Consider the following 26,983-nt stretch of genomic DNA (forward strand, 5'->3'; position numbering starts at 1 on the left):
CGAGACCTTGAACTTGAGTTGGTATTCCACTGGAAGCCAGTAGAGAGAGCAGAGAACAGGTCTGATGTGCTCAAGGTAGCCCATGTTGCTAAGGAGACATGCTGCAGAATTCTATACCTTTTGGAGTTTCCTAAGAGCTGATGGCTTCATGCCCAGGTATATTACTGTAGTCCAGACAGGAGGTGACTAAATTATATGTAGGATCATCAAGATATTGCAGTACTATGGCACTACAGTTCAGAGACTGAAAGTAACTACCAGAATAAATCCATTCCCTCTCCAACTGTAAGATTTACTTCCCCAACATCAGAATTTAAGCAGAGGCCACATTTGATCTTACCAACTTCTGACACCTAAATAAAAACCAAACTTTTTTATTTTCTCTCTTTCTGAAAGAAAATAATTCAGGTGTTTCTAGTGAACGTTGGACTCTGGAATGAGCACCTGAGCATGCACATTATTTTCCATTGAACAGAACTACTGTTAATTTGCTTCTTTTCTGTGCGATTGCTTATCCTGGATTCAAAAAACAAAAAAGGTAGTATATGCCTGACTTGGTTTCATTAAAGTAAAGCCTTGCAGCTATTTCCCCGTTCTAGTCTCAGATTTTTCTTCTACTAAGCTCAAGTGTTTTAGCTGGTAGCTTCCTAGGTCCTAGCTCCATGTGCTACTAACTATCCCCATGCCAACTGAAAACTATGGTCACACTATCAAAGATGTTTCAAATCAGCCCTGAAGTTGCACTTGTAAGCCTTGGGGCCCGATTCTGTATTTGAAACAAAGGGAGTAGAGATAGATCTTAACTCCCCAGATGGGGGTACCCCAACTGCAGAAGAGATCACAGTGAGTATAGAGTCAGTGTACACCTCTTTCTCCACAACCCTCCCTGGGGTAAGGAGGAAGAGTGGCTGGAATACAATGTGCTCTGGCTGGCCACAGCTGGACTCCTATGGATAATTTGGGCTTTCTTCTGTATGTCATCTTCTATCTCCCCTTGGAAATGCATGCATCTGATAAGTCTTAGGTGACTTACAAGCAACCCCTTTACTTCAGCCAGAATAAGAGACCTGTGAAAGGGCATCAAAACGTTAAAAGGGTATGGGAGGAAAGGCTCTTTCCGGTAATATTTTTTCCAAAGTGAGTTCTAGAAATGTCCTTTAAAGGATCACATTCACTATGAAGGACTATGACAGGAATACTGATTCATTAGCCATAAAGCCTTGAGAAGCCGTGATGGCACAAGACAACTTTTCCATGTATCAGATGGTTCCCATTTGTCACCACGTCAGTTTTCTTATGTGGATTCCAATAATGAAGAAAATATTTCCTTAGGGGAGAAAAGTTATCAAGCTGCTGAAGGTTTTTCCGGCGACCAATCACGTGTCATGAAAGCCAAGGTCACACAACAGCTGAGCACAGAGTGTGGCAGACATATAAAGGAACATCTCTGCTCTGACTAATATCTGAGAATTGTTACTCACCTCTAGTGTGGTCAATACAATCTTCTCAACTGAAGAAAAATAAGCCTCCCACAAGAACTGTGTCTGCTGTCTAAGTGCTAGGATTTTATCCTGATGGATAGACCTGATTGTAGAAGGAATCTGTAATACAAGGTGCACTACAATCAAATGCTGTGGAAAACAATGTAACCCGATCAAATTAATACACGCTTGAGAATCCCAAACTAGCATTCTCTACTCCTATCCAGCAAAACACAGATTCAGTGTCAGCCAATACCCCCACCTGACACAGATACGTGTATTAACAGCTAAACAACAGCTACTGGAAAATGAATGGAAGGCACCCTTTATGACCTCTGGTATTTGAGCCTATTGGCCAACCTTAGGATTTAGTGGCAATTCTCCATTTTTAAATAAAGTTGTTTCTATGGTAGCAAATACTTGTTTTCCCCCTTTGAAAGTCACAGTGAGGAACTCTTCAGTAAATCCCTTGTGCACAAAGCTTTCTGCAAACCACTAATTTAACAAACTAGTAGCTGCAGGACTTGTCCGACAATAATCTCCATTCTGAAAGTAGATTAAAGGGATCTGCCATCACAGCATGCAAGACAAGTGCCCTGAAGAAACCATCACAGCATCTGCAGCAAAGCCACCAGTTTGTGGAATAAAGTGAAGAGAGACAAATAAGTTCTCCCAACACCTGCTATTTACAAGGAAAAAATAATGATATTTTTCATTAGACAAACTATGCAGCTTTAATTCCAGTAGAGCTTTCCTTATAAACGAAACATTAAATCCTACATCCTTCTTCCTGATGGAGAAGTTATCCTGCAAACTAATTCAGAAGGGGGAATCCACACTCCCCACGTACTCTGGAGAGTGTCCAGCATCTGTATGGACTATTTTTTAGCTTCTTAAAAGCCTGATTCTCATTTACATTAATAGTTTATCTATTCAGAGAAAAATCCTAGATAAGCTAGTGCAGAACAACTGGGGGGAATAGCTACTCCACATTAGCCCTCCATGTGGACATTTATTCTGCATTAAGAGTACCTTTGTGCAGTTTAGGTTTAACCAAAATGGCAAAAAAGTGCAGTGTGTATGTGAAATAGCCATTGCCCTTTAAACTTACGACCTAGCTATTTTGCACTAACTTTCCCATTAATTCTCCAAGTAGACAAGCCCTAAGGTCTCCATACACTGATCTGGCAGTATAAAAGACTATTAGAGTAGGTGTAACTGTAATTTATTCCTACTTTAAGATCTCTTTACACTGTCAGAGTGATATTAAAGGCATAAGTGTAAATGAGAATCAGGCCCCTTCCGTGTAGAGTGGGTGTGGGTGTCTTCACTTCTTTTAGGAATGGGAAGTTATTTTGCTTTGGTACCTGCTTATTATTTCAAGTCAAGCCACCTCCATTCTCCTTCTCTCACAAGCCTTTATTATATTTACTTTCCGGGCTAATTACATACAGGCACCTAAATTTGCTTTGATGTGTGTTATGATTAGCATCATCCATCTAGTTATTAGATTAACCTAAACACCCACACCCCTAATACATGCACTTCCCACATAAAATATCCCTGATCAGAATACAATTGTTCTTCACCTAATGTTCTGAAAGAGTTTGGTGGCAAAGATTATTGTGCAGTTTCATACAAACCTGCATTAAATTGTTCCAAAAGAAACCTGTTCCAGAGCAGAATTCAAAGTTTTAAGGTTTTAATATGTAAAGAGTTTCAGGGGGGCTATGTAGATGTTATAAAATTATTATTTTGTCTCATTTGCATTCAGGTAGTACACACATCTCCCAAACAGGTCCATGGCTCCACACTGTTAGGTGCTGTACAAATGGTAAGAGACAGTCTCTGCCCCAAAGATCTTACAGTCTAAGGGTTTGTCTACACTGCAATGGGGGATGGGGAGGCTGATTGTGGCATGTGCAGAGACACCCAAGCTAGCTTTAGTGTAGGTAGCTGACATCCTGATAGCACTGAAGCCCTGGCATGACAAACTTCAGCGCAGGCAGCCGACTCCAATAGTTACCCAGGGTTCTAGGCTGGCTTGTACAGTTTGCACTGTGGTTTGTGCTGCTGCAGCTTCACTGCCATAACCACCCAAATCAGACAGGTTAAAGCTAGCTCAGGTCTGGCTACGCATGCTGCAGTCACAACCCCACTTCCACTGCAGTACAGACGTACCCTCAGATCATGAATTAGGGCCTAAAAGAACAAGGAACCAAGGAAGAGGGATACAACATAGAAGCAAAGCAGTCAGGGTGATAAGAGGGCTGTGGCATATTAGTTTATTTTGCTTGATCCTTCCTGTAAAAGAATCAACACATGAAGAGTGGGCCAGAGGGAAGAAGTTAAAAATGTATACAAATAAGGCACCTTACTTATGGGGTTTATACCACTGTACTACAAAATTCAGTTCTCTGACATGAATTATAAGGTTTATATTATATTATATTATCTTCCTGTAAGCATGGACATGTAGTGATGCGTGTTAACAGCACCATTATTAACAGCAATCATATTATTATGGATGCATTTTAGTGTGGCCATGGGGCATTACTTCTAATAGACAATGTTTCATGGCACCATGCATGACTTCACAGGGCTTGATCTCGTGATGGATACAAAAGGAAATGAACACCTATCTCCAACTATGGCGCACTCACATCTTTGTAATGTGGAAGTAATTCTGACCATGAAAGTTGAAGAATTTATTATTCTACAGAAGACTGTGCTGCATGTAAGTGTCCACAAATATTGTGCCAAGCTTAGAGAATTCCTTAGCCTGCCTGTGTGCCTGGCCTGTTATAATAGCTGGAAAACAGAATCAGAGCTCCCATTTTAACTGCGTTATTTATTAGTTATTTATCTATTTGTCCAGAAAGACTGGTGGGGAAAATGACATATTAATTCTAAGCTGGCAGGATTACACTGGGATTATTAGAAGTAGATGACGTCGTAATAAAAGGTCATTGAGGTAATAAAAGGGGAAAAAAGAAAACCCTACAAAAATAAATGCAGGAAGACAAGCTTATGGCTGGAGCTAAACTGGTTCTATGATAAGAATATGCAAATAAAAACATCCGAGCTGTTCTAAAACAGGAAATGAAAAACTGCAACATAACAAAAACATTTCCCAGAGCAGACATTCAGGCTCTGTGCCAGAACTTTAAAAACACTGTTAATAACAGCGCAGTTGCTGTTCAGTAAGGAAGCAGCTGTGAAGAGAATGAATGGCATGTTGCAGGAAGGTACAAAGATCAGCAAATTATATTTTTTTAAAATAATTTTGCATACAAAAATGTGCTGTCCTTCGAAGCAAAAAATTACATTATTTTTATATTTGCAATCGATAAATAATAGTAGTTCTCTCAAGCATGGCTTTTGGGGTCAGATTTTTGAAGGTATTTCATCAACTGAAGATGCAAAAGAGTGTCTAGTGGGATTTTCAAAAGGGTCTAGCACCTAGTCCTATTAATTTCTAGTGCCTTAGTACCTAAATACCTTTAAAAATGTGGCACGTAACCATTAGCCTCAAAATGCTTTAAAAATCACAGAAGAATCATGATGCCCATTTTACTGCCGGGGGCAAGGGGGGGGGGGTTTGCGGGTAAGGGGAGGCACAGAGAGATAAGTGATTTGTCCTTGATCACACAGCAGTTCAGTGGCAAAGCCAGAAATCTAGCACCCACATCTCAGTTTAGTGCCCTAGCCAGTGGACTACAGTCACAGCTTTGCTTGTCCTTTAATAGGTGCTGCATTGGAGAAATTCATTTTCAATGGTGTTTCCTTGATGATATCACTGTTTATTTGTCTTCAAAATCAGTCAGAAGCCAAACACAGAAATAGTATTATAGAAATAAGAAAAAAAAAATGTCTGAGTGCATTTAAGAAAGAAGCAGATAATGAATATAAAGACACAAGTGCTAACTGGAAATTCTATAACACTCTTTCATTCCAGCATCTCATGGAGATAAACAATTAATTAAGCCCCACAATGCTTCAGGGAGATAAGTAACATCACCCTTAAAATGAAAAAATGAAGTACAGAAAGTTAAGGGACAGATTCTGCCTCCCACACCAATGTTCGATAGTACCTTTCTTCACAGGTCGTCTCTTCAGTGTCACCCTTTACCCGCACACATGGCAATCTACACCAGCAGGACTATTTGCAGAGTAAAGTATTCTGCAGCACAAGTAGAGGTAATAGAAACTCATCCCAAATCATTTGTCCACCCTCAGGCATGTAGTTGATAAATAATAAAAGGCACCAAAAAGAAATTTGATACTCTTAAAAAGACTCTTCTGTGTTTAAGAAAGTGGTTTAGTGGTCAGAGCGACCTTCCGGTCAGAAAACAAATGATGTCATATTTACAGTGACACAGATGATTCCCTTGTGGTAAAAGTTTCTTTTGTAACTGACCTTTTGGATTCATCAACTTTTGCAAGTTTAGATGGTGGCAACACTCCAATGATCTGCTGAAGGCCACAGTCTTTTTCTTACCTGTAATAACAATCTCTCATCCCCTATGACGGCAGCTTGGTTCCAATCAATCACTTCGGAGAATGGCAACTCCCATCCATTGCTAAGCATAACTGGGACACAGGCAGCCTGCACACAGAGGCATTGCAGACATTAAAACAACGATTCCCAACCTGGGTTGCGGGACCCCCTTGGGGGGCCACCAAATATTACAGGAGGTCCGTACGGCTTCAGTAATGTTGAGTTCATTTAGCCCCCCAAATGCCGCACTGGCCGGACACAGCTACCTCCAAAGCTCCACGCTGGCTGGAGCAGAGGAGCAGCCCCCTTCAGCTCCAAGCCAGCTAGGCACCTGGCCAGAGCAGAGCAGCCCCACGCTAGTAGGGCCTGGAGCAGCCCCAGCCAGCCCGCCAGCGCCCATCCGTGAGGGACGGGAGGAGGCAGTGCCACATGGGGCAGGGCCACATGGAGTGTGTGGTGGCAGCTGTGCCAGGGAAGGCTTAGCTTCTTACTCAAGTAAGAATAATTAATTAATTAGTTTATTATTATTATTTATCTTTGTAATTTAGTGTTGTTGTTGTTATTATTATTATTATTATTATTATATGTGTTTATAGAGGTAATATGTGTTTATTGCTGGTGAGGGGGTGGGGTAGGGGAGGTGGGCGGGGGGCATGTGTTTTACCTAGTGTTAACTAGTGAGGCTTTCACTCAAAAAGGTTGCATTAGAAGATGCACTGAGTGTGTGGTCATTGATTAGCACAAAATTTGAAGACCATACAAATTGAATTATTGGCATTTTCTGCAAAAGTCAGGACCCAAGCTCTCATGAAAAGCATTAAAAAAGAAAATCTGCAACGGGCACTACAGGACAGAGACAACAATACATCTGCCAAGATTCCAGATGATCTCCACTTTCTAAACATGGTCAACATTTGTTTGCGTTAAGGGAAACCTTGATTTTGCATGTATAAAGGAAAATTTGCACTTGGATATAGATGTTTTCTACATCTCTAGGGAGGTAATTCTCTATTCAATTACATAAGACGGTTCAAGAAAAATCTTTTGAAAATTTATTTGATATTTTTTTCTATAGCTTTTTTCCATAAGGGTAGATGTTTAGTTATCCACTTTGTACATCCTAGTATATATTCTGTGCTTGCAAACACTGCACATGAAAAATCTGGCCACAGTCAGAGAGACCAGTTTGGAAAATTTGAACCATTGGCATTATATTTAAACATATAAGTATATCACTCATTTATCACCAACTTTCGTTCTGCCAGTGTGTCCTATATACTATGTGCTATTGTTAAAATGTAAACTCTTTGGGGCAGCGACCATATTTGTATAATGTTTGGTGAACACCACAATAGTACTGTATAAATAAATAAATAAATAAATTGACCACCATCGCCTACTGGTCAATTGGACCAGAACTTGAGACCTCTTGAAGTCAGTGGAGTCGTAATAAAGTCCAGAATTTAGGAGTTGCTGGCTCTTAGTGCAGTGCGTAGAGGAGAGGAAAAAGAAGAGAAGTAACTTCCACAGGGGATGACAGAGTGGGTCAGTAGAAGAGGTGGGAACAGAACTCCTGGTTCCTAACTCCTGTTCCCAGTGCTCTATCTACTGAACCACACTGCCTGCTACAGGATTTTCAAACCTTATGTCTTTGTTTTCCATTGCTGGCCAAACAAAAGAGAGCATCTTGTTGACTGAATGATTTCAAAAGGTGAAGCAGAGCTGGGGAGTCCTGCATCTGACACAATATGGAAGAATATTTTAAACATGTAGATAGCGGCTGGTTTGAATGTCCTTCTTGCTGCATTACTTTCAGACAGGAAGTAGCAGAACCATCTGTACATTCAGTATGCAGCAGAGCAAACAACATATAGGCAAGTTTGGTTTAGCTGAAAACAATAAGCTATTTTTATTGCCCCAGGACTTGCTAGAACAGGTCAGGGCCTCCCCTGGGAATTCAGATTCAGTTGGGAAAACACTGCTGTAAACAGAACCAACTTCACATCCTCTGCAATGAGCAGGGAAACCCTCTTTGTGGAGGTAACGCAATTCAATCTTCAGTGCTGAACTCCTCCCAGGAAGAAGCTGCCAATCCAGAAGCATGAATAGAGGCATTTGCAATGTGGATTTTTGCCCACTAGGGAAATTAAACACGGCCCCATCACCACCTCTTGATATCACCAGCTGTGTTCCAATCAGCACAGTCAAAGTTTTAACCCCCAGCCCTTACCTGCAGAGCCTCTAGAAACCTGAAGGATCCAAGCCTGCGGCCACGGGGAACCAGACAGAAAGTGGCATTGTGCAGCATTTCACGATAATCATACCTAACAGGAGCGGGGTGGGAGGGAGATAAGAAAGAGAAAATCAAATTAACCATGAGTCCTAGAGTAAATGTGCGTGAAAATGCAAACATCTGCTGATACACATCTGGATAAAATCATCTCCGACCAATTCCATGTCTGTACGCTCGCCATCTAGTTGAATAGCTCTCTATGTGTGCCTTTTTCTCCCCTCCTCGACTTCCCCTCCCCTCTTTTTTGTTCGTAATGGAAAGGCAATCAATGTGGGAAACAGAACAAGGGGAAGGGATTTTGCTTTAGAATAATCAGTTTTGTTATGATCATCATATGGTGCTTTTTACGTCTAAAATATCTTTGGGGAAGCTCTGAGTTTGAAAGGAAAATGCAGACAATTAAGACCAACCATCTCCATGAAAACAGGATATCAAGACTCTGCACATAGTGAACCATATTTATTCACAGGCATGAATCATTCATTTGTTCACCTCTGAGAAGGAGGTTTGTAAAACCAGCCCAGAATATTCAGCTATACAATACAAATCTTTTCTAATCAACCAGGAAATAATAAAGAAGGGTCATCAATTGTGATTGTGGGGCCAGGAGGAGAAGGAAGGGGGAAATAAACTAAAAATATAAGCAGAGAAACAAATTTTGACAGTTAACCATAGAGTTCCAATAACCTCTGATCCTCAAAATTAAAGCTTTAAGCTAGATACCACTGGTTTTATTACAATTCCATCAATCACCTCAAAACCATTTACCAAAAACACACATCAAATCCTAACAGTTTCAAACCAGTTATTAGCTAATTGTACTTCTGTATTAACGGAAACCTATGGAACTGTAAATAGCACTGACCCTGCCAGCCTGCTGGGTCTGAGACAAAAGGATCAAGATTAAATACCCCTCATTTCTCAAGAGTTCCTGGCACTCTGGAGACTGGTGCTACTTTGACAGTAGCTACTTTGACAGTAACTTGTGGCACTGAAATTTTCTAACTCTAATAATCTAATTTAATCATGGCCTGCAGGCACTGAAATTTTTTTTTGGATATATAAAAATCCAGATCTACTTTTATATTCTCACACAGGGCAGGCAGATGGGAGTAAGCCAATTTTCAATTATAAACCCTGTCATTAGGAAGAGATCTTCCAAAGACCCATTTGCTTAAACAAGCGTGTATAGCTAATTTGCACAAGAAAAGGTCACTGTGAATGGATTAAGATTATCTCCACTGAGAGTAAAATAAAAACTCTTGTTGCATTAATTAAAACTACAAAACAGACTTCAAAGTGGAATTTTTTTTTAAACAGGTCTCAAGTTTGGTTATATATTTTCCCACTGAGTGGCAGCAATTTCTTTTTCTCAATATAGAATACGGATTGACAACGAAGTCCCAGCGCAACAGCCTGCAGCGATGCAGCACATGCAGGAAACTGTTAGGACGCAATAAAAAAGTTGCCATATTTAAAATGTTCATTTTTCACATAGCGAGAAGTCTAACACTCATCACTTTCAGTGTGTATTGTATGACAGGAAAGTTTAATAAATACAAAAAATTGAATCCCCTATAGGGCTGAAATAAGTCACTTGTCCCCATCATTAGCTAGCTGAAAACTTTTAAATCCTGTTAATACCCTGGACTGCAACAAGCACCACAATCAGAATAAAAAACTGTGAAAGTGAGGAGGCCTCAACAGGCTAGCCATTTTTCACATTGTGCACCTTGTTTTTTAAAATAAATGATTGTTAATATGGGAGAAGATTTTCAAAAGCACTGGGAGGAGTTAGATTCCCATCTCCCGTGGAAAGTCAATAGGTGCCATTTGTGCTTTTTAACATCTCCCCTGTAAGCCTGGTCATATATACACAGAAGACTGTATCCTAATCTTGATGTACGTGTTTCCATTCACTTCAAGCGCTGTTCTACAAATGTACCCTGGGCAGACCCAGAGTACCATAACATCAAGAAGATTCATGCTCAATTAATGAACTGCACTAGAAATTCTTTTCATGACTAAATTTCACTTGAATTTCAACTTCAGTATTTTAAGGTGACTCAATATGGTCCTTTGCAGCAGCAGGAAAGGAATGATTTCTAGTTTAATCCACATCAGATAAAACTCTGGGATTAAGAATCTATTTCTTTGAAATCCTTAAACATGGTGAGTTAAATTTTGCCATCATTTATTCCTGTGAAATGTTGAAGGCAATGTAGATACAGATTTAACTGAAAGCAAACTGCACCCCAATATCTTTTAACACAAACTCTATAATAAATTGTCCATTATACACCAGCACACACAATGTCTATGTAGAGATCTCACACAGGTTTATTCTGAGGCACCATTACAGTATGAATGTTTTAGAAGTCCCTAGAGTAATCCTTATCTGTGGACTACAGCAGAGATTGTTTCCTGTATTATTTTCTTCATGCTGTTATGTACTTTTGAAGAAAACACAAGTCACAAAAGTGTTATAATAAAATAAATTTACCTACTGTTCGTAGATGAACAAAAAGCCTCTGGTTAACTGCAAAGCATTACTAGAAATAAAACCTGCAGTAATAACCACCAAAGAATTAATATATGAATGTGACCAACACCTGGCACCGAGAATGTGCTTAGTGGGAACTGTGACACACACATTTGTCTTCTGAAACTATTTGAAAGTGGGAGACGATTATGCTAGCAGTAGCCTTTCACCAGGCCCCTTTCTGTATATGGACTCTGAGTTATTGTCTCCTACACAGCAAAAAAAGTCAGACACCTAGCCACAACCAGCCGTAGAACATACTACAAAAGGACAGGAGTCAAAAAATTTCCACTGGAGAAGGTGGAGCTGAGGATCGATAGAAAAACAAAGGGACTTCAGTTTCAGACACTTACAGAGACATCTCTTTTCTACAAGACATGGTAGAAGATGGAAACACTGCGGAGGAATTAAAATGTTGTTTTGTGCGGGAGGGAAGAGTCTTCTGTCACCTTGCCAGGGAGGAAATGAAGTAATATTTGATCACCTGAAAAATAATGTCAGGTGACACAACTGAAAGCACTTATACTCTTAATTTTAAGACTATGAACAGTCCCGTTGAAGTCAATGAGATTACTCGTATTTTTAAAGTGAAGTACACACAAGTGCTTGCAGTACTGGGACTGTAAATTCCTCCTTCTTCTGGAATGACAGAAATCGGAGATGGAAAAGACCTACTAGAATATTAGTCAATCCCATGGCCAGCGTAGGGTTCTTTCACACTGAATACTATTTAGCTCAATGATACTCAGACTCAGGCTTGGGAGCCACAAGTGGCTCTTTAATGTGTCTCCTGAGGCGCCTTGCAGCACATGATATTAAAATACTGTGTGATTTAATTGTTAACCAATCTAAGTTATTAACCAATGAGGATGCTTTTACTATGTTATTAACCAATTGTAGAATACTTGGACAGTCATTTTGCTATGAGAACAGTATTATATGGATATAGTAAATGAAACAATGAATTCACACAACTGTGGCTCTTTTGGGTAATGTTGATTGTTCATTTGGCACCTGAACCACTGAGGTCTGAATATCATTGATCTAGCTAGATACTACTATGGTCTCATTACCATCATGTTTGTATGTCTCTCAATCTTTATTGTACTTATTCTCACAACACCCCTCTGAGGTAGAGAAGTACTATTATCCCCATTTTAAAAATGGGGGACTGAGGCATAGAGAGACTTGTCTACCCAGTGGGGTAATACACTCTATGGTGGTGTGATTTCTGAAGCGCACTAATGTGTTATGCGTTAATTGAAATGTGTAAACCCTGCTGTTGCACTTTAATGTAGTGCTGTTTGAAACAGTGCTCTGTTAAAGCACACAGGGGAACCCATGGTGCACACCAGCAAGGTCTACATGGACCAATTAACGAGCAACCCCATAGGGCACTTTAGCAATCACACCCCGGTAGAACGCATTGTCCACCATGTAGATAACCCCTAAGTGACTCATGCTACAATGTAGGGCATCCGCACCTGTATTTCCACTCAGTGGTTCAGCCACGGCACCTACTCTCAGATTTCTGGTTCCCCTGGCTCTTGCTCTGATGGGTGGAGACTCACATCTCACTCCTGATGGGGGTATGTCCAGGCTGAACAAGTTCCCTGCTTTCACTGTGCTATCTCAAACAAAGACAGGCCGCCAAAGTTCACCTGCTTGATTTCTCATCAGGTGTAATTGCTACAGTCATAAGGTACCACACAGCTCTTTCTAAGCAAGTCTACTTTATTCTTCAGGTAAAAGCACTACAGAGAAAACATATTAAAAACGATAAATGAACCTACACACATACTAATAAACTTACCAGACATCACCCCAACTCTAACATGGGCTCTGGAAGGAGCAGTCCTTCAACCCTCCACCCAAGGGGTTTCCTTGTTGTTTCAAGTTCATCACAGCTTCAGCTCAGAAAAAAGTCTTACCAGGCCTCAATAAGCCAAATCTTTACAATCTGATTTTAAGGACTGGAGCCCTCCGGGGACTGGGAGTCCTGTCTGATTGCTGGCTCAGAAGAAGGCCAGGAGCCAATTTAAAACCCAAACTATTTATCTAAAAAACCCTTTTCTTTGTCTGTTGGTCCCTAGAGAATCCACTTTGAACTAGTAGATGCATACCTCACCGGGATGGCTTCAAAGGGTTGATAACGGAGGAACTACATTAGCATCCTCCTATTTACTAAAGAACGTATATGCAATGCCACAATAGTACATACACAATTGCATTAACCCTAATTCAATAAGGTTTAACTTAATTCAATAAAGTTTAATTTAATTCAGCCAAATTTATCTTAATTCTTTAAGGTTTGTTCAGGATATTGTCAGTCTGTCACAACTTGCTTGAGGACACAGTCATAGGATGACTATGGCAGATCAGGAATTGAACTCAGGTCTCCAGAATCCAGGGGGGCAGATTCTGAGCAAGTGTAAATTACCATAGTTCCGTCGAAGTCTATGGCATTCCTTCCTGATATTACTCCACTGAGAGTCCGAGTGCTAATACTCTAAGTAACTGGGCTTCCATTCTCTTGTCTGCCCTTGGAAAACTGCCACAGTCCAACAGATCTCTTCTATGAGGAAAATAATGCTCTAAAGTATCAATCATTGTTTCCCCAATGCGGATATGTGCTGAGAAATTCATTGTGTGAAGGAAGATACACAAATGGAGATGTGGTGGGTGAGGTGGAGGAATTAGACATATAATCAGTGGGCTGAATTTTCAAAAAAGTCCTTGGAAGAAGTAGGTAGAAAGCTAGGAAAGTTTCGGGAAACCATGGGAGAGAGGGGGACTGATTTTTGCATCTGTTTTATTCAGCTCAAACTCAACAAAATATTAAAGAAAGGAAAAAATACACAAACACAGGTGCTGCTATATTGATGTTTAACCAAAGACGTTACATTTTGAGATGTTAACCTCAGATTTAAGATTCACATGGCAAGCTCAGCTTTCCCCTTCTCATACGTATATTTTGATATTGCAAAATATCATAAAATGACTCCTCACTGGATATACAGACAAGTAACATTTTCCGATAAGTTGGGACGGATTTCCTGAGCCTACTTAGGTGTATACTCTGGGCCCCATTTAAATGAACCAGTATGAGTTTGTCTGTGTAGGCAATAAAGGATGAGTTAAGCTTATTATATAAAGCTTACAGTTAACATATACTCTAAGTGGGATTTTGGCATTAACTTCAAGATGACCTGATTAAATAATATTTGGATTGGCTGATAGTTTGATGCTTTCATAGGACAAAAATGCTTATCCACTTGAAAGCCATATCTCTATAACTGCAGTAATGTGTGGGTAGAGTATAATGTTATTTATTTATTTAGATACTTAGAAGAGGTTCAGCAAGCTAAGCTTTTTCCTGGCAATGGGCAACTTTATCTGTTTTATGAACTGTGCAAGAATACTCATTAGCCATAACTGTTTAAAGATCCTATGAAGTTTGGGGTTATGTGTTTGTTTTAGTTTGTACCACTGTGGTTTTTGCAACACTGAAGTCCCAACTCTTGTTTTAGTGAGGGCACCCTTTGATTTCTTTGGGAAGAGTGGTACTTTCTACTTACCAGTTAGCTATTTTTTAATTTACTCATCACTGTGACATGCAAGTGCCAACAGAACTGCACAAATCAAGTTAGAAGGGCTGCCTTGTATTCTACTTGCATTACACAGCTATCGTGTGTGGGGGCAGTTTTTAGTTATTACTCTTATTTAGATGTTATATGATTTCTGTTGCTTATTGTTACACAGTTTTGTCAGTTAATCTTCAGGGTCTGTTACTGTAGGAAACCTTTTGTAAAGAGAGGAGTCCTCCATTTTGCTCTATTCATATTTATTTCCAGGGTGCTTCCAGTTTCTGATGGCCATAGCCAAAGAACTGGACATGAGGGTTTCCATGGTTTGTTGTTCACATTTACACTTTCCTATGGACATAACTTATTAGTCCCAATTTTGTGCATGGTTCAGACTGCTCCATTAAAAAAATGGAACACAAAAAACATATGTGCCTTTAAATTGCTGGTTGAGTTTTTAAAACAAAAAACTAAAGCTTTAACCCGAGGCTCACATTCCTTCATAAGGATCTGCAGTGTGTTTTATTAACTTTCAGGCTCCCTTCCATAAGAATTAAGTGTACCATGTTCACAGCGAATACCTTTTTAGGCAGTACAAACAAATAGCCCTATTTATAATCAATTCTAATTTATTCACACTCTAATTGAAATATCCCCTCCCTGCTACCACCCATAGCTAAGAAAACATGCATGGCCCCATCTATCATGCAGGTGTAAACACTAAAACGCCATGTTGGCAATTATCAGGACGAGAAATGCTGCTCAGCAGAACGGTCTGACAATTTTAACTTCTTGATCCAACACACTGCTTTTTTTGATGTACCGACCTTGTCAATCAGCGCTTGGATTAGGCAGCTGCCTGGAATTCCTGGTTCACCATTATCCCAACCAGAACGAGCAGTCTGCAGAGGCTCTGCAATGACTAATCAGCCATGCCATGCATTCTTTCTTAGAGCTTAAGTATTTCCCCTTGTCACTACATTTAAGAGATTATAAACTACCCTGGGAACCATTTTCACTATTAATTATTAGTACTGCTTTTTCTCTTTTTTGTTTAAACTTTCAACTTTGGTTCTTTCCGGTCACTCCCACTCCCTTCTCAAAGCTGGGCTCTTTCAGTCTAGACAGGGAACTGAGACAATTTAATCATATATAATAATAATACTTTACACTTACATAGCACCTTTCAACCATGAAATAATTGTGTGTTACAAATAATTGTGTAAACCTCATAACATTCCTATGAGATATCATCATCATTTCCATTTTACAGAGGGAAAAACTGAGACACAGAATGACCTGCTCTATATCACACAACAGGTCTGGCAGAGTTTGAGACAGAACTCAGAAATCCTGACACCCAGTTTTCTGACCTGCCTACACAATCTGGTCTTCATTCCAGATTACTTAGTGCACATTTGTAAAATCCATCTTTAAATTCTACCTGGAAAATTTATCAGAAATTACAGGAGCAGAATCCAAGATAAACAAGAGAGGGCTTTGCCCAGCTGTACACATTTTAAAAGTGCCACACTTAATAAATCTTCTGGAGGATCCAGAAACTTATCATTGGCAGGGAACTTTCTGTCGTGGCAGTAATGACCACATACCATTGGGGATGTCAAATGGAACTAGCGCTGCCTTTTCTTTTTCCAAGCCAAAAATTGCCATGGCGTACAACCAAATACGTCCACTGCTTCTTTCCTGAATCTGCAAACCCCATAGAAGCACACTGCATCTTCCAGAAGGTGCATCTGGATCAGTTAAAGCGTTACAAAGACAGTTATTAAACACACAATACCACGGGGCTAAACGGCAGAGTGTTTCCTAGTTTTCCAGTATATTAAGTTTCAGCTATTAAACAATCAGTTTCCAGCATATGAATTCTTAATGCAGGTGACTCTGAACTACTGGCTAGATAGAGATCCTAAAGAAAAACGCGCTCTGAAATGCCTTGTTGCTTCGTTTCCATTAAGGTATCTTGGCTCTTAAGTAAACTGTCAAGTAAAACATAGCGTTGAAAACACAAAGTGAGTAATTTTTTTTTGTAGAAAACTGGACTGCTCAGCTGTATGTCAGATAGACAGTTGCCTAATAGTAAGCTCTAAAAACTAATGCATTCTAGTTGGAAAGGTGCCCCTACCACAAACTGCATGCACCAGGATTAAGACTGAGCAACATTTAGGGATGATCTTATTGAAAGTTAACGTGCTACTGGTCGACAGTTTATTTTTCTCTCCAAAAGTGTTGGTTAAAAAGTTTGGAGGTGCAAAAATATAATTGGAAAACTTTTTTTTTTCCTGCTTAAAGGGCTAATTGATTTCACAGGTGTTTAATTATCATTTGCTGTGAGATAATACCTTGTAGTGCCATAAAAAATGGATTTAATTTTCGAGCGCTTGCAAAACCACTGCCAAAGCCAAGTTAGAGCTAACGCTAGATAATTATTCTATAAATCAAACACACTGCCTCCTTTCTTTGAAATTTTTAATACATGGCTATAATGATATCTGACGACCTTGAAACTAACATAAAAAGGATTTTCTTGCCAAGTGCCGAAAGGCAGCCATTCGAGAATTTCATTCAGCTTGGTTCATTAACGTTGAATCAGCCAGCCATAGTGTCCTAGCTGCAGGCTTCCAAAATATGCCGAGGTATATGTGTAGCAGTAGTAGTGTACATGAAGATACTGTATTCTCTGCAGAGAGAGCTGTTGAATTCTACACAGGCAAGGTGGATCTGACAAACACTGCAAAACACTTCTGCCCCTGACACGGGAAACAAGCTTTTGAATTTTTGAACAACTAATTTCCAGGTGAAAACATTTTCTATCATATTTATGCCTAAACATGTACAAACCACCAGTGATCACTATAAGAGAAAAGCTAAGAAAAAAATAAATTTTGAATCTACTATAACAATACCAGGGCTCTTTTACAGTTAGGATTGGCACTAACTAAGAAGTTTTAAATCATTTTTACAGCCTTTAATGGTTGCATAGTTGCACTCCGTTCGGTCCATTTTATACATTAAAATAATTTGATACAGAAGACATTAAAGTATGTTCTATTAAATAAAATATGTTTTAATGATTTCACAGCACAGGACATTTTAACTAAATATACAAGCACTGTCTGTATTATAAATCTGCATCATATGTGTACAGCATGCATATCTTTGGACTGCCAAACAGAAACCAATTGGCTTATATGGTCATGTGACCTAAAATTATCACTCTTTTATTATAACAGCAGTTAGTTTCTGGCCAGTAGCTTTTGGTGTTTAAAGTTCTTGACTGGCTAATACTCCAGATGGGTTCTACTGTAACAGTGCTGCAGCGTGAGAGTCAAACTTCGTCAAGGTGCCTCTTTAGACAGCATTATAACCAATTGAGAACAACCCATTAATTTAGTTTCTTAAAAACCTCTTTTAAAACAAAGTAATTAGCTCTTTCTTGGGTTTTGAAATCTTGTAAGACCTTATGTTTCACAGCAACACTACTGAAGTAATTAATACACACAACAAATAGGAATCAGAAAGTCCATGGAGAGAGACGACAGAAGTTTTTTCATCTCACTAACAAACAGAAATGTACACAAATGCACAGTTAGTGCTATGCATTCTGGCGCAGTAGGAAAATATTTCTTAGGATGCATTATATATTTACATGCATGCACACACACAGTGTTGGTGGGGCTTTCAGATCTATTCATTGTTGGCCTAACTCTTCCCCCTCTGAAGTACATGATCACATCCATTTCTAAATCCCCATTCTAGTCTCCTGAAATACATGAGAGTCAAGGTCTGACAGGGTCAGAGACTCTTAGCAATTAAAGATGGGAATAACCAGTTAGATTATCCAGGTTATAACACTTCAGGGCAGTAATGTTTCTTACAACACACTTTCTAATAATAATTAAGTATGTAATTAATCATTAATAATTTGCTATGGCACCTCCCATCCTCTGAAGACCACAAAATGCTTTTCAAACTTTTATATATTAAGACTCAACCCCTCTGTGAGATAATGAAGCCTCATTTCCATTTCACAGATGGGGAAAATGCTGCATGGAGTAGTTGTTCACCAAGTCAAATACATAGCCAGGAATGAAATCCAAATCGCCCAACTCCTGGTCTAACCACTAGTCCATGGTCCCTAGTACTTTGTCCAATAAAATACAGAGTTAATATAAGATGCAATCACCAACATATGATACTGCTGGTGTTCTCATTCACAGAAGTACAGCAAAAGTGGAGCTGATAACTAACTTGGAAAAATGGGGCACTTCATATTGTACACCTTCTCCAACTGGCTTTGTTAGGCAGTTAACCTCCTGCTACTAGTGAAGCAAATATGGAGTGTCAAACACATATGCCATATCATCTTATCAGGTCCCAATAATGACCTCTGCAGAGCTCCCAAACTCCAGCTAGAAAAGCCCTTTGCGGTATCTTTCTGATGCAAGTTAAATCCTCCCGATTGATTTCTTCCCTAACTTTAAAAACTACTACTGGAATTTCAGTTATTAAAGCATTAGTTTAGATTAAAGACCCAAACAAAGAAAAACCCATACTGCATTTTCTGAACAAAGGAAAAACTTTTAATTCTTTTGCCACCTATTCTAATTCTGAGATTACAGGACATACTTGAAAGCCTCAGAGCTGAGAGAAATAAAGATATTATTGTGAGGCCCCTACTATGTCAACTCCTGCAAGTATTCAAACTGATGATCCGTTAGTGGAAAAACCCCCAAATCTTTCTTAATTATTTTTTTTAAACAGCTCTGTTTTGAAAATTTGGTGTAAAAACATACAAGGCCTATGTTGCAAGGGATCAATATTTCATAAATTTTATGCTCTAATAACTAGGGGTAATGGGATACTTTAACTGGCTAGAGAAAGATAAATGGTTATATTTAAAAATCTTGTAAATTGGAATAGGGATTAAGTTAGTAGATTCTGTAGAAATTCAAGCAATTGGTTCCATGTAAAGCCCTACAGACTTCCTGGGCATAGGGTCTTCCCGCATGAGGCGGTTGCAAGATCTGGACTTCAATAGGGCACTATAGAACCTCTCCTTGGATCATTACCTTGTTATCATGGAGAGGCTTGTGTGTCCCAATGACCCTGAAAACTATTTGTCTGGAGTTTTGTACTCCTGGTAGGGTCAACTCTTGATGAACAGTTCTGAGGTGAGGTTCCAGATGAAGCGCGGTTCAAACTTCTCAAGACCCCAACGGTGGAACAGCATATCTGAGGACTTGTTAGCTCTCTGCGCTGTGAAGGCGGATGAGGACTGCAGCAGGATGGAGACCTCCAGTTGTCTCAAACTTCCCTGCCACCGTTTCCAGGGTTTCTTCCTATCAAGTTTTGTGAGATTACTGCCTGCGCACCGGCTCCCCCATGTTAAAAGATTTCATGTGTAAGGCTCTGCCAAGGGTGTTAACATCTCCCACTAATGATGAGTGGCAGTGGGGACAAGAGCAGTGATCTCTGGGAGTCCCTAGTCACAAATCTGCATGCAAGAACAGCCATGTGTTAGTTGTCTTGTCCTTGGACTTGTGAAACAGAAGCACAATTCAGCAGCTGCAGCTACGACTAAGCAGTCCTTTTCAGAGTCCCCTTTGCTCCCTCTGAATGGGGAAGGGGCTAGAAAAGGTGCCCTAAACATAGACTGTCTCAAACACCCCCCCACCCCAATGCCTGTGAAGGTCTTCAAAGCTGGTGGAACAGCACTCTTGCAAAAACTTCATCAACTTCTTCTTACAATTTGGGTTAATGAGAAAATTACTCCTGACCTAAAGAATGCCAATACTGTGACCATTTTTAAGAAAGGGGGACAAGTCAATGTGTAGGAATTATCAAGGTTTTGCCCTCCTCTCCATTGCCAAAAAGATACTTGCTCATATCTTTTTGAACCATCTCCTCCCTCTTGTCAAAGACGTCCTTCCAGAATCCCAATGAGGTTTCAGACCATCTCGGGGCACTACCAACATGATTTTTTTTACATGACAGATCCAAAAAAGAAGTGTAGAGAACAACACCAGCCACCAGTTATGGCATTTATTGACCTAAAGCCTTTGATTCCATCAATCATAAAGCATTATGGAAGGTGATGTCTAGGTTTGATTGTGCACTATTTCATGATGGAATGAGTGCCACCATCCTCTGTAATGGGCTAGAGATGGACCCATTCACCATCCATACTGGTGTTAAGCAAGGCTGTGTTACTGTCCTTTTCTCTATCTATCTTGCCGTAATCTTGATTCTTATTTATGACCGCCTTTCCTCTGCAATTGAGATTGAATATCCCATGGATGGCCAGTTTTTCAATCTGCAACGTCTTCATTCTAAAACTAAGGACGCCAAGACAGTTATCACTGACCTTCAGTGTGCCGATGACTGTACTACCCTCACACACATCCAGGATGAATTGCAATCAACCCTAGATCTTTTCTCAGGTGCCTATCATAACCTAGGACTCTCCCCCAACATTGGGAAGACTAAAATGCTCCACCAGCCTGCCCCAGCACAAGTTGCCCCCCTTCTCCCATAAATTGTCATCAGTGGTGAACCCCTGGAAATCATTGAGCATTTCCCTTAGTAGCTGCCTCTCCCAGGCAGCCAATCTTGATCTGGAAATTAAACAGAGGAACTGTTGTGCCAGCGTATCCTTCAGAAAGTTGCTCTGTCATGTCTTTATTGACCGAGATGGAAACTAAGATCCTGGTCTACAATGCAGTAGACAGCCCCACTCTTTTTTATGCGTGTGAGACATGGGTGACATATTGAAGGCATCTTAAGCATCTGGAGTGGTACCAACAGTCCTGCCTTAGGAAGATTCTCAGTATCAGATCGGAAGACCATCGCACCAATGCCAGTGGTCTCTCTGCAACTAACATCACCAGCGTTGAAGTGAAGATTATGAAACATCAACGCTGGACTGGTCATTGTTATAGACAGCTGATACTTGTCTTCCGAAGCGAGTCCTCTTTTCTCCACTTAATCATGCTAAGAGGACCTGTGGGGAACGGACGAAATGCTACAAGGACACACTGAAAGTATATCTTAAGTAGGGAGTCACTGACCCCACGAATTGGGAAGAGCTGGCTGGCAACAGACTGCAATGGCGTCACATCATACATCAAGCCTCAGCCCGTTTTGAAGAGAATTGCCTTGCTCACGAGGCTGAGAAATGGCAGAGGAGGAAGGAAAGGGTACAGTATCCTGGCCAGCAGTTGTGCTCTCTTCAAGCAACCATCTGTCACATATATGGAAAAATCTGTAGAGCACGAATTGGACTCTTCAGCCATCTTTAGTCTCATCAATTACTTTCCCCCTAGTAGACATCATCCTTGTATCGAGGGATAGCGGATGACAATAGAAATTAAACACCGAGTTTAACAGAGGGTGTCAGCCTTTCCACTGTTGTTTCAAATCATCCTTCTGAATTCTATACAGAATGGATCGAAAATTCTTTGGCAGGGTTATAGTTTTCTACTCAGCATTAGAGGATTTTCCCATGAAGGATCCTGGACACAAGTGACTTGCTGGCATTTTTAAAAGTTATATTTCTCCAGACACAGTGTTAAAAACAGAAAAGCAAAGACCACGTATAAGGCTGAGTCTGAATAGGCAGGGGTACTTTTTATAAATTATTAGATTTGTTAGGGTTTTTTTAAATGGCCGTTGTACAGAAATTATTGGCAAAGCTAGATGTTGTCAAGGTTTACAGACCCAAAAAGTGACCATTCTTAGATAAAAAATTAGTTGAAAAATCATGGAGCTCTTTATATGGTATTTTTGCCTGAACTAAATATATAAGTGACTTACCTGAACCCTTGAAAATAAAAAATGAGCTGCAGCTCAGTCCTCAGGAGCATGAACACTAGAACAACTACCGATATTCATAAACAAATATAAATATGAACCATACACAATGATGTTCAACTCAGGAACTCAAAGCACTTTATAAAAAGGTGATTATTCCCATTTTTCTGATGGGAAGCTACCCTGCAGAGAAGCTAATGCCCACATTTTCAAAAGAGGTCCCTAACTTTGCTATCCTTAATTTTTGAGTACCTGGTTTTACATATCTAGGGTGAAATCCTGGCCCCATTACAGTCAAATGGGAGTTTTTCCATTTATCTCGATGGGGCCAGGATTTTACCCTAGGGTATATTTTCAAAAGTGCTCAACAGTTGACTCCCACTGCCTAAGATGGAAGTAGAGTTAGGCCATCATTAAGCACTTTGGAAACAATCTCTCCTCTAGGGTCTTATTTCCACAGCTCCCACTGATTTCAATGAGAGATACAGGAATTCAGCTCTCCTAAATATCAGGCTCTTGGCTTCTGACATTGAGCATCGAGAAGTAGAAGCCACATTTGAAGACACTGACCTTCGTGACTCATCCAGGATCACATAGTGAGCAATGACATTGAAGGACAAAATCCAGGAGTCCTGATTTTGAAACTGGGTGCCAAGTATGGACAAGTTTGGATCTCGGGTTCAATTCAGCTAATTAAAAAGGCCACTTATAAAATCTGGCCATGGAATCAGATTCCACATAATATGGATTGTTCAAGACTTTATTGATTTGGAGCCCACTTTAGTTTGGAGAAGCATCCACAACGTTGGGTGCTTATCTTCTGAACTTCATGAGGGTCACCTTCCGCACAAATCAATGTGTATGTGTGAGCTGTGGAGTGATGAAAAATTCAATTCAGAAACTAATCTCCTATTCATGGTCGCTTGGGGTTGTGTGTATGTGTATGAGAGAGAAGAGAGAGAAATGGTTTTAGTTGGGAAAATTATGAAAAATAAATACATTGCTGACCCCCTTTTCAACAGCAGCTGGATACTCCTGCCCTGAGTTCAGTTAACATCAATGTGGATCAAGCCATCCCATGGAGAGTTTAAAGTGCAGTTGTGCTCTGAAAAGTGATTGTAAAAAACAGCACCCTCTTATTCAGCAGATCTGGTCCCTGTGTGTGGTAAGTCATATCTGCTGATCTTAGTAAAAAATTAAGTTAAGTTTTTACTACTATTTCCCCTCAGCAGACACAGCCTTGGGAGACAGAGCTGGATTCTCTTGTACTTGCATATCATCAGCAGTTAGCTAAGTTTAATTTGCAGGGATGTGCGTTCAACTCCTTGGTTTTCAACTGTTGCCTTAAATTATGCCTGAGCAACCCCGTTAAAGTCAATAGGGCAGCATAGGCTGAACAGACAGCAGTGGTTAGTCTGCAGAACTTTATTACGGGTGATGATGCATGAGTCAAAGAGACCACAGCTGAACAGAGCTGACACTTAGGGGGGGGAAAAATCACACACGCACAATTTTCCCCAAATCATTTTGCAGAGTAGAACCCCACTTCACAGGGCAAGGTTAACAGAATAGCAAACAATAAACAACAGATTAAGCCACCTATTCCTGAGAGATCTTAATAAGTATGTAAAAGTAAGGCCTTTGACAAGGCAGCCTCCTGTCTGCAAACACAAGTGCTGACCAGTGATGCTACTGTCCAGTTTAGACAAGTCTGAGAACCTGCTTTTCATTATGAATGCAGAGTCCACATGAAACCACATACCTGCTAACAGCGAATGCCTGCATCCCCAATGCCTCATCACAATGTCAGGGCTATTAGCTACACATGCTGAAAGTGCTCTCAATCCACACTGACTTCCCTTAGAGCTCAAGATCCTTAGCACCTCACAAGACTGAGCCATAACCTTTTAGCATTCCTATCCTGCTGGGCAGTGTGTGCTTGAATGTGCTAAGTCTGTTTTGCACTCTAATACATTATTTATGTAAGCTCTTCAGGCATAGCAGCGAGGACATAAAACATTTATCAACAAAGGGGCCAGTTTGTCATTTTAAAATAATTATATTTCTTTAGAGAAACCAACAAATTCTGTTGTCTCAGAATTATTTATTAGATTGCGGAGACAAGAAAGGACTCTTTCTTTTGGAGGGAGGAGTCTCAAGCCCTGATTAAGCTTTAATCACAAGAGATTTTACACCTCGTGTTCAGCAAGGAAATGCAAGCTTACAGAAGGTCTGTAGACTTAGCCATAGTGAGGAACAGAGTTCAGATCAACTGTACACACTCACCTCTTTTTACTTTTCGGACAGCAGAACACCTTGTATTAACTGTGGAGCTGTAATAGTAAGAATTCTTCCATGTATATCTGCAGTTATGCAATTCAACCAGTAGGTGGAGCACACCTACACAGCAATTCTTCCTCAGAACCCATCCTTATGTTCTGAGCCTCCATAGGACACATTGCTGCAGAACTGCTACTGGTTATGGGTACACGTTTCCTATAGCCCTCGACTGGATAATTCACAAAGAAGACCTGGAGTCACCTGGAGAGAAATCTTTATTCTCCCTATGCTCCACCTCCTGCATTTCCCATTCATAGCTAGTGGGAGAAGGTGAGTCTCACTGCCTGGCTGACAATTTAAAGTGAACAGAAAAGAGAAGATGTTCAATCCACATGCACAAATCTAAAGGAAAAACACGATCAGATGTGTTTTGTAAAGCGATGAATAAAATTCCATAAAGAACAGTGTGAGATTTTAACGATTCTCAGATTAGACAAAGGGCTAGCACCCCTAGACTGACCATGAACTAGAATAATTCTGATAGGTGTTAAATGACAATAGGGGAAGGATCCACTTTCCCTCATGAAACAAACACTGACTGTAGATGGGAAGACACTTTTCTATATACTGAAGATAAAATGCAACCTGGTAAGAGTGAGTCTGTTACATAGTCACATTATTTTGAAAAGTCCTCTAGTGTATTAAATATAACCCACTATTTTGCTTTAAAGAAATTTCCAACGGTGAGAACAACAGTGGTATGAAGAAATCTGTAAATGAAGCTCATGTATAGGATAACTTCAGTTTCATATATCTTTATAACCAATAACACTATCACTCTGTGCTTATTTGTGTATACACTCTAGAATTCCTAGCTGAGTCTGGATTTTGTATATCGTTTCCCCGAGGGGCAGTAAATTAGACTGCCAGCTATCTCTACAAAGTTTCAAACAGATGTTCTCCCTGAGTTTACTCTCCCAGATTCCAGATGGCTTCTGATACAGGCTCTTTCCTACCGCAGCTTTTCATCTCACACTTTAGGCATGTCAGCAGTTTTTGTAGATATCAGAGGCTAAAAAGGTGCAGACCTAGAGCAGTTTTTTCGAATGGCTTCATGTAAAATAGTTGTATTTTACACACAGCTTAAGAGACCATAAAACTGAGTAAACCAAATCTATGGCAATCTATGGACTTTGAAAATTATTTAGGGGACACAGTGGACAAGCAACTCAACATGAGCTCTCCCAATGCGATGCTGTGGCAAAAAGTGCCAACCTTGGATGTATAAACAGAGAAATAGTGAGTAGGACTACAGAGGTGGTTTTCTCTCTCTCTGCAGCATTGATTAGATAGATACTGGAATACTGCATTCAGTTCTGGTGACCACATTTTTAAAAGGATATTGAAAACTTGGAGAGGATGCAGAAAAGAGCCACAGAAATGATTCATAGTCTGGAGAAAATGTCTACAGTGAGAGATCTGAAAAGCTTAATTTGTTTTGTTTATCAAAAAGAACATTGAGAGATGCCTGGATTATAATGTATAAGTACCTTCATCAGGAGTGAAAAAAAGAGGTACTAAAAGGCTTTTTAATCTAGAGGAGGAAGGCCAGAATCAATGGTTGGAAGGTGAAGCCAGACAAATTCTAATTAGAAATTAGGCATTTTAAACAAAAAAACCCAGTGAGGGTGATTAACCACTGTGACAAACTACCAAGGAAAGTGGTGGTCATCTCTTGATGTCTTCAGATCAAGATGAATGTCTTTCTGGAAGATATGTGTTAGCCAAAAAAGTTATTGGGTTCAATCCAGAGGTTAAAAGGGTTATATTTAATACAGGAGGTCAGAGTAGATGATCTAACGTTTCCTCCTGGCCGTAAACTCTAAAAAATCTATTAAACTAGTTTTTCTAAAAGTGACATTGCTTTGCATTTTCCATAAAAGCTTCCAATATAACCATGTTTTGACAACATTTCTACAAATGGGTCAGCATGTAAAAACCCTCTCCCTGATCTTTTATGATGAATATTTCATTGAATTAGATTGTGAACTCTTGGGAAGAAACCTATCTTCTTACATGTCTATAAGCCACTATGTAGAATTATTATGCTAAGTGTAACATACACAAATACTATTACTAGAGTAACAATACCCCTCTTATGGAAAATTCCTACAGAATTTAACAGACAATAACTACTGTTTTAAAAAACAAACAAACAAAGAAACAAAAAACAACCCAACCACCTCACAGAATTTAATAGAGAATGATTTAATCTGCTGTTGAATCCTATAGGATATTATAAAAATCACAGTTATAGAAAGGATATTCTTTATTCAACATTATTAAATTTCTATAGAATCCTATTGGTTTCATTCCTATCAACTTTTATAGGACTTCTTCCTAAGGGTAATAATAAGAACAATAATAAATAATAATAGCACTGAACTATCAAATATAAAAGAGTACATTCTT

The 26,983-nt window shown here is 39.7% G+C and overlaps 1 protein-coding gene across 2 annotated transcripts in view; it reads right to left on the minus strand.

The window, feature by feature from the left end:
* Nucleotides 1–26,983, minus strand: part of EXT1 (exostosin glycosyltransferase 1) — a 228,260-nt gene that overhangs the window by 17,280 nt on the left and 183,997 nt on the right. For both annotated transcript variants that reach the window (XM_067530602.1, XM_067530612.1), the window contains exons 2-4: nucleotides 8,213–8,306; nucleotides 5,983–6,090; nucleotides 1,482–1,601 (exon numbers count right to left, since the gene is read on the minus strand). In XM_067530602.1, coding sequence (XP_067386703.1) covers nucleotides 1,482–1,601; nucleotides 5,983–6,090; nucleotides 8,213–8,306 — 322 coding nt within the window. The remainder of the gene's footprint in view (nucleotides 1–1,481; nucleotides 1,602–5,982; nucleotides 6,091–8,212; nucleotides 8,307–26,983) is intronic.

Source organism: Emydura macquarii, unplaced genomic scaffold (assembly GCF_026122565.2).
Source record: "Emydura macquarii macquarii isolate MOO-44397 ecotype Brisbane River unplaced genomic scaffold, CSIRO-AGI_Emac_v2 contig_369, whole genome shotgun sequence".
Classification (NCBI taxonomy): Eukaryota; Metazoa; Chordata; order Testudines; family Chelidae; genus Emydura; species Emydura macquarii.